Source organism: Brachyhypopomus gauderio, chromosome 14, assembly GCF_052324685.1.
Source record: "Brachyhypopomus gauderio isolate BG-103 chromosome 14, BGAUD_0.2, whole genome shotgun sequence".
NCBI classification, from domain to species: Eukaryota; Metazoa; Chordata; class Actinopteri; order Gymnotiformes; family Hypopomidae; genus Brachyhypopomus; species Brachyhypopomus gauderio.
The window spans coordinates 8,637,246-8,645,641 of NC_135224.1; the positions used below are offsets into that span (position 1 = coordinate 8,637,246).

At 39.3% G+C, this 8,396-nt stretch overlaps 2 protein-coding genes across 2 annotated transcripts; one reads left to right on the forward strand and one right to left on the reverse strand.

The window, feature by feature from the left end:
• Positions 1–632: 632 nt before the first annotated feature.
• Positions 633–2,417, reverse strand: LOC143475596 (uncharacterized). The gene is made up of 3 exons (XM_076973479.1): positions 2,258–2,417; positions 1,752–1,908; positions 633–1,304 (listed from the first exon to the last, which is right to left on the reverse strand). The coding sequence occupies exons 2-3, from the start codon at positions 1,894–1,896 to the stop codon at positions 1,168–1,170; spliced, it is 282 nt and encodes a 93-aa protein (XP_076829594.1). The 5' UTR covers positions 1,897–1,908; positions 2,258–2,417; the 3' UTR covers positions 633–1,167.
• LOC143475595 (uncharacterized) lies at positions 2,360–4,659 on the forward strand. Its single transcript, XM_076973478.1, has 4 exons — positions 2,360–2,492; positions 2,660–2,760; positions 3,034–3,207; positions 3,750–4,659. Exons 1-4 carry the CDS (start codon positions 2,423–2,425, stop codon positions 4,197–4,199), a joined length of 795 nt encoding a protein of 264 aa, XP_076829593.1. The 5' UTR covers positions 2,360–2,422; the 3' UTR covers positions 4,200–4,659.
• The last annotated feature ends 3,737 nt before the right edge of the window (positions 4,660–8,396 follow it).

Consider the following 8,396-nt stretch of genomic DNA (forward strand, 5'->3'; position numbering starts at 1 on the left):
CCTTAAAGAATGATGATACCCAGCCCTTTAGATTTACTGAGGTTCTTCAAAAATAAAACCACCTATTCCCTCCATCATTAAATTACCTCTAAACGATGGAGGCCGCCACCTAACACGTCCTCAGTTAATTGGGGTTAATGGAGCTAATCAGCAAACACACGTTTCTGACACACACGTTTATGACTCACCATTTAGCCAGGAACTTGTGGAGAAGTATAGTAAGTATTGCACTAAAACAGCAAGATCAATGTACGTCCATACTTCCTTTATGGGTATATGGGAAGCAGGTTGGTAGCATTTCTGCTATTGAATCCTGATGTCATTCTCAACAAAATGCTATAAAAATATATATTCAGAGAACTTTCAGATAGAATTTTCACTGTATTTAGTATTTAAAAAGTGGTATCAATCGTTTATATTTAGGTAACCTACTTGTTAGCTAATTGTAGCTGGCTACTGTTTGCAATATCTATACAAAAAAAACCGCTATTGACATTCATTATACTACTTCCATATGATATCTAATATTAAGCCTTGGAATGGTTGATTCAGCTTTCTTCACGGAAGCTTTTTAACACATTTAGGTTTGCCCATATTTCATGGGCACTGAGATTGTAATCAAAACGACTATCCAATCGAGCAATGAATTTATTTTTCTTCACATAATGAAACAGACATACTGACACCTAGTGACTTGGATGTTTCAGAGATTCTGTTAAATATATTGTAAACCTGATTGCCTCCAAGTGGCGAACATTGAGAATAAATTGGGGTCAGTCCACACAATGAAAAACAGTAAAAATACAGAGACACACATAACCACACACCAAGCAGATAAACACAACTATTTTGTGAACAGGATGATAGATCTATAAGAGGAATTGTAATATGTTTTCTCATCCCCACCCCTTTATATAGTATTAAAATATTAAAATAAAGGCTGAATTATTCCTGAATAAGATAAACCGCTTTACTTTATCTGACTACTAACTACATCTTGCAAATTTTAGATAATGGCTGTTTAGATTCTAATATTCATTGTTTAGTTAACATTGGCAAGTGTGTTTGCCACGGACACACTGTGCACTTCATTTCAACATACATCCGATTTCATGAACAGAAGAATCATGAATAAAAGTCCTTTATGTGGTCCCAGTGGTTCTCTGCTCATCCCATTAGTCCAGTACCTCCAGGCAAACGCAGAATAAGGACAACTGTAGAACGGTCCTGGATCTGGTACTTGGAGAAGGTGTCGGTGTCCTCCACCAGTTGCACATCAGTGAACATTATTCTGAATGTCTGCCCTGGAAAACAAATGGAGGGATTTTATGAGCGTGAAGCAGGGGATGTTTAAAACACGGTGCTACTCGCCCATGTCCATAACCCCTGTGCTGCTACACATGCTGCGTGTTCATCACTTGTTATTTTCTGGCCACAGCACATTGTTAGTTGAGTATTTTACAACAGATTGGTCACTTTCAAGTAACACTGCTAGTAAGGCTTTGTCCGACAACTTTGCACCAGTTCGCTACGCACAACCATACACCTATGGATATTATTGTCATTCATTTCCTATTTGGTCACAATAATATCCGCATTGTGCACAAATTAAGCCTGATGCCGGAGAATAACAGAGAATGCATGCCAATTTATTCCAGCTATAGGCTTTATACCACCTTATTGCTAATGAAGAGACCAACATCGTAAGCATTTATGTTAGAGTGGATGGAAAGTATTTTTATTTCGCTTACCTTTAAGCTCCGGAAATTTCTCTGTGAGTTTCTCTTTGAAGGCCAGTACAGACGTATTGTTGAAATCTGTTTCGTTGTTTGCAACGTCTATAGTTTTCCTCTCTCCTTTAATTCCAATAACTTGAACTTGGTAAATTTTCCCCATAACGATCGAGTGCTACAGTTTAAAAACAAGAACGCCAATGTTGTGAAGTTTCACTTTCTATTGTATACCTCTCACCTGATTAGCGTTTATGCCCTTCTGATAACATGGCGTTTGAGTTTAGATAAGTCAGTTAACATACAAGCCGTTATGTCCGTGCAACCATTTAGATGCTAAATCTTTAAAAACGACATATGTTCACTGACTCTTGGATTTGAAATACATGCCTGGATGCTTTTATTACATTATTAGCAAGGTTTAATAAGCTACTGTAAGCATACACAATGCTTTTGTGGCTATTTCTTAAGAGATTACCATAGGGCTATTTCTTAAGATTATCTTATTAAGGGTTTATTTCACCTACCGTGCTTTAGTAAATAGGTAACATTTGTCAACGGTTTGATAACAGGTGTCAGGATTCCCCGTCCAACACGGCACTCCGGTTTACAAAAAAGCACGTGATTTCCCAAATCAAAACAAAAACTAACAGGCAGTTTACTGCGAGACGCTGACAGTGAGAGATTTCACGATGACTGGGGAAAAGCGTTACGATCCTAACGACTCGACCCTCAAATTTGTGTCACGAAAGGATGATATTAGTAAGTTGGAAGCTTTATTTTGATTAATTCGAAGGAAATACACGTTTTGAGCATGCACCTATACATGGTCCTATAACTTGGACCTATACATGAACTCAAAATGGAATTATGAATATCGCTTGGTGTTCTGTATGTATGTAGAATAAAACATTTCCCTGTGCTTTTAGCCCTTGATGATGACCCCGACATCCTGCGAGCAGAGATGCCGTGTGGCCATGCGGTCACGCCCGAGTCCCTCACCGCCTGGTGCCGCAGCCTGCTGGACCAGGTTGACCGTTTAATCTATCGCCATTCTGAACTTTAGAATACACTTATTCACAAATGGATTAATTCAATGACGATGTCACAGTATTAAAAGGTCTGTCCGATGAACATCCACAGTTCCATTATGATAATACAATGCAGTAAGGCTGTGAGATGCTTCCGAACTACTTTAAATTACGTAAATTACTTGTGCAAAGGATAAAAAATGATTTACCAGTTCAGAAAAAAGATTAAAAAGTCAGCGTCAGTCAGTTGTTAACCTTATTTTTGTGCACAGGGCCAGTACAAGTTCTTGTGTCCAGCTCTAAAGGATGGGACAGTCCAGAAGTGTGGCGCTGTGTGGCCGTATGTGGAGGTGCGGAGAATGGCGTTACTCACTCCAGAGGAACAGGGCCACTTTGAGGAGACCATGGCTGTACTGGCTGCTGTTGAATACTGCGAATACAACTCAGTGAGTACTTTGTATAGCACTTTGGCAATATCTGTACAGTTTTTAAAATAGTAAATACATTTCTGTCTAAAGTTTAGTAATTTGAATTGTTCTCAGTAGATGATCTTTAGGTACCAGTCCTAAAATAATAATCTAGCAAATTTTAATTGAGAAATGAAATACTGTAGAGTTAGGATTAGAGTTTAGTGGTTTTAAAGTGGTTCTTCACTTTATGAACAAGTTTCCTTTTGTAGATTACTTATCCAATTCAGTGGAATTATCTTTGTTTACTTAAACATCTCTGAAATAGCATTCCTTTGTCATTATTCAGTGACTTTGCGGTATGAGACGGAAACACAACTGGCTTTCCAATAGCCAGTATTTTTTCAAAAATTTAAGTACTCAAAAGTAATCAAGATCGCTCTAGAATATCTTACAACCACTATTAAATCAATGCAACTGTTTTTCAAGTCCATTTTTGTCAAATTATCAAGTTTGTTACTCAACAATTTTCATTATTTGCTCACTCATTTATTATTTATTTGTCTTTTTTATTTTTCAAGTGCCCAGGTTGCAAGTCATTTGTTGAGAGGGAAGACTTGACCAACCTGTGTGTACTCTGCACGATCTGTACAGCTGAAACCGGTAAAAGTTATGAGTTCTGCTGGCAGTGTTTTAAGGAATGGAAAGGTCCAGGGCCTCGCTCAGACCGCTGTGAGAACAGTGGCTGCACCAACCCGCACATCGAGAAGCTGACGAAATGTCGGGATGTAATTCTCAATGAAACTCAAGGCATAAAATGTCCCTCCTTGCGAGCCTGCCCTACCTGTGGCAACCTGTTGGAGCATGACACAACGGGGTGCAAAAATATCATATGTAACCGCTGTCAGGTTGAATTCTGCTTTTCCTGCCTAAAACTCACTCCTGTTTGCCTTAAAACCAGCGGACACTTTGGAGTCTGCGAAGATGGTGTGGCTCCCCGGCAGACTGTCATTCCATGCTGGAGGAATTAGGCTATTAGAATACATGGTTTTATTTCAAATATATTTGTATAGCGCTTTTCACAACATATGTTGTCACAAAGCGCTTAATGTCATATACAAACAGCAAGGTAGCTTCAGGCACCCCAAAATACTGTATCATCTGTTGTGGTTCAACGTAAAGTACAGGGTGCATTGAATAAGTAATAAAGTAGATGTGTGATCAGTATATAGACAAGACAGAGGGTTTAGTTAAATAGAGTGCTATCAACAATATTGCTTTGCAACATTAAGATTTTAGAAAATGTAGATCATATTTTAATCCAGTTATACTAAAAGTAACGGAATATTCAGAATGTTTTTAGGAATTTCATGGTCCCGGACAATTAATTTTGTGAAATATGAAAAGCATGTTTTCTTTGTTTTGAGTGACCTTCACACTTCCAATATATGCATTTCTAATATCTAAAATGATCAATAAAGCAGAATTAAAGTATAAATGAAACTCCATATAACTGTACCCGCTCTGGTCATTATTAACATTTAAAATGTTTAAATGAATCATCTTTAAATTTTAGTTACTGCATACTATTTAATAATTTTACATTTACAGCATTTTGGAAAAACTAATCTAAAGCAACTTAGAGATGCCTGCTGTTTCTGTGGAAACCTGCTTCTCTAGATGGTAGATGGTAGATATACCATACTAAATAAATTAGTATATTAAAGCCCTGAACTAAAGTTGGGCTGATAAATACATAGACACATAAGCATACTGCAATGGTTGTTTGAGACATACAATATAAGAATATAATGTTAGCGGATGAATTACATTTATTTTATAAATAAAAAGGAAAGCAATTTTGAAGAATGTCTAAGGCTTATGAATACATTTTGGAGTGTTTCCCCATTTTATATTTCATGCCTCCAATTTATGGCCAAGCTGATCATTCCTACTGCTGCACTACAGCAAGAACAGGGGGTCGTACCAACACAGAGATCTTACAATATCAAATAGAAATTGTGAAGATGTTAAGCACAGGCTTTGTGTTCATTTAAGTGTGAAATGAAGAGATGGCTCTTCAGTCTATGTTTGATTCAGCTCTTTGGGTGAGAAGGGGAAGTTCACTCCACCACCTTTCAAGATATGCAGCAAAATGGTGCACTTTCCAAGTCAGTACAGGGGCTAAAATCCTTTTCTGCCTTTTTAGGCAAGTTTCTTTTAAATTTTATGCAAGCAACTCCAGAACATCAGTGGAGGGGGGAAACAACCGTGATGAGGGAGAACATGGCGAGAGACCTTGATCCCTTCGGAAAGAAATGGCTATTTCCTCCTGATATTGTACAAGAGATCAAATCAAATCAAAGTTTATTTGTATAGCGCTTTTCACAACACATGTTGTCACAAAGCGCTTTACAGGATTTACAAGGTTTACAAGAGATTTACAGATTTACAAGAGAGACCTGCACGTCTGGAGCAGAACTGCAACATGCTGAAAATGTTGGTTATTTAAAATTGCAGCCACGTTTTGTGCATTTTCAGACAGAGTATCCAGAAAGGTACATCACAAATAAGGAAAAGAGTGTGTGTATTCAGGAATATACAGCAGCTTGGTCTTGCTGGAATTCAGCTTTAGGTTATGGACAGTCATCCATGATGAAATGTCTGTCAGATTCATTGGTAACCCAGTTCCCGTCCTGTGATGCATCTTATAGACGGTTGCATTCTGTCTTGGACAATTCCACAATGATGCTTAAGAAGGAAGAGATTAATAAATACCTTAACATTTTTTTACTTTTGTAGCAGAGCAGGAAAAACCGGCCCTTGCATTGTCAACATAACGCTGTTGCTAAGAAGTGATTGCTCCAGCTGATAATTGTATACATATTCCACATGTCTAAACACATCAATGTCCTATTTGATTGTGTGTGCAATGAAGGGGTTGGGGTTGGTATGTTTGTGAAGTCTTACTTTTAGTTTCGTTATGATACATATGACGCGAGGGTGGGACAAGGGGGCCTTCCCTAATTTGCAGGGCACTAGGCAGTGTGCGTACTGAGTGTAAGGGGAGCGGTGGTTCTGGCCACATGGTAATGTTAGCTTAATTTTGGCAATTTATTGCTTGATATTTCTTTCACATGAATAACTAAGGTTACCTCATTAGGTCCCAAGAGGAGATCCTCAGACCCATTGTGAGATCATATGCTGGTGCAGTGGGCCCTGGGTTCCTTATGATACATGACAATGCTAGACCTCATGTGGCTGAAGCACATAAGCAGATCCTGCATGACGAAGGCATTGATGCTATGGACTGCCTAGGAGCATGCCCAGGCATGTGGAGGCCACACACACACACACACACACTACTGAGCCTCATTTTAACTTGTACTGAGGAATTTCCACTAATTTTGGTTTTTCCACTTTTACGATTCCAAACCCAGGACTCCATGGAATAATTTTGATTCACATTGATCATTTTTGTCATTTTGTTCTCAACACATTCCACTATGTAATGAAGATTTTCAAACAGGAATATTATATTCATTGAGATCTAGGATGTTATTTTAGTGTTCCCACTTTTTTGAGCAGTGTATAATTATATATTTGTATATACATTTATTCATACATCTTTTAGCTATCCTGCTTGAAGTAGCCATCAGACGATGCATACTCTAGTAATAAAGGGATGGACATGATCAGCAACAATACTCCGGCAAGCAGTGCTGTTTAAATGATGCTCAGTTGATATTAATTTACATTTATGGCATTTAGCAGACGCTCTTATCCAGAGCGACTTACAAAAGTGCTACGTAGTTGCTTAGAATCTCCAAGGTAGTATAGAACACAAGGTACTCTAAGCTGGAAAAACCACTAGACGAAAGTCATATGATACCTAACAATTATGCCAAGTCATTATAATACCTGAATATACACATCACCGGAGGAAAAAGACAGTAAGCAATTCCTGTAACCCAATTATGCACAATACCTGAGAAAAAGACAGTAAGCAATACCTATAACAAACACATGAGGAAAGAGATGATAAAGCACAGTAGACGAAAGCATAATTATGTAAAGTGCACTTGAAAGAGGTGGGTCTTCAGTCGGCGTCTGAAGACAGCAAGTGACTCCGATGTCCGGACACACAAGGTAAGTTCATTCCACCACCTTGGAGCCAGGACAGGGAAAAGTCTGGATGCTTGTATCTCATGTGTCCTGGATGATGGTCAAGAAGAGTCATACTTGAGGCACGGAGGGCTCTAGGTATACTTCTGGGTTTTACCATGGCCATCAAGTAAGGTATGGACCATTCTTTGCTTTGTAGGCCAGCACCAGGGTTTTATATTTGATGCGGGCAGCTACCGGAAGCCAGTGGAGGGAGCACAGCATGGGAGTGACATAGCTGAACTTGGGAAGGTTGAAGACCAGCCAAGCTGCAGCGTTTTGGATCAGTTGCAGGGGTTTGATGGCATGCATAGGAAGAGGAGGGAGTTGGAGGGAGGAGGGAGTCCCAAAGGAGGGAGTTGCAGTAGTCCAGTCTTTGAGATGACAAGGGACTGGACAAGGACCTGAGTGGCCTCCCTAGAGAGAAATGGCCGAACCCTCCGAATGTTGTACAGATTGCGAATCTGCATGATTGTGTTGTGTTAGCAACGTGGGCCGTGAAGTAGAGTTGATTGTAGACTACACCAAGGATACGCGCTTCCATGAATGGAGTGATCACGGTGTTCTCGAATGAGATGGGCCCAATGTCAAGAAAATATCCCCCACACAATTACACCACCACCACAGCCCTAACCGCCAATTCAAGTCAGAATTGATCCATGCAGTCATGCTTACACCAAATTCTGACCTTACCATCCAAATACTGCAGCAGAAAGTCACCAGATCAAGCAACCATTTTCTGATTTTCTAGTCCAATTTTGGTGAGCCCATGCAATTGTATGCGTAGTTACATGATCTTAGCTGAGAGGAATGGCACCCAGGTGTGGTCTTCTGCTGATGCAGCACAACTGCTTCAAGGATGGACAGTGTTGATAATGTTTTTCTCAAATAACCTCGTTACAACCTCGGTAGTCCAAGTTACTGTTGCATACATTTACACTTACATTTAGGGCATTTAGCAGACTATTATCCAGAGCGACTTACGAAGTGCTTTGCATCCGTTCACAGAATTCATCGTAGCTATTAGAAAACATAGGCTAGAACTGAAGATACCCTTGAAACAG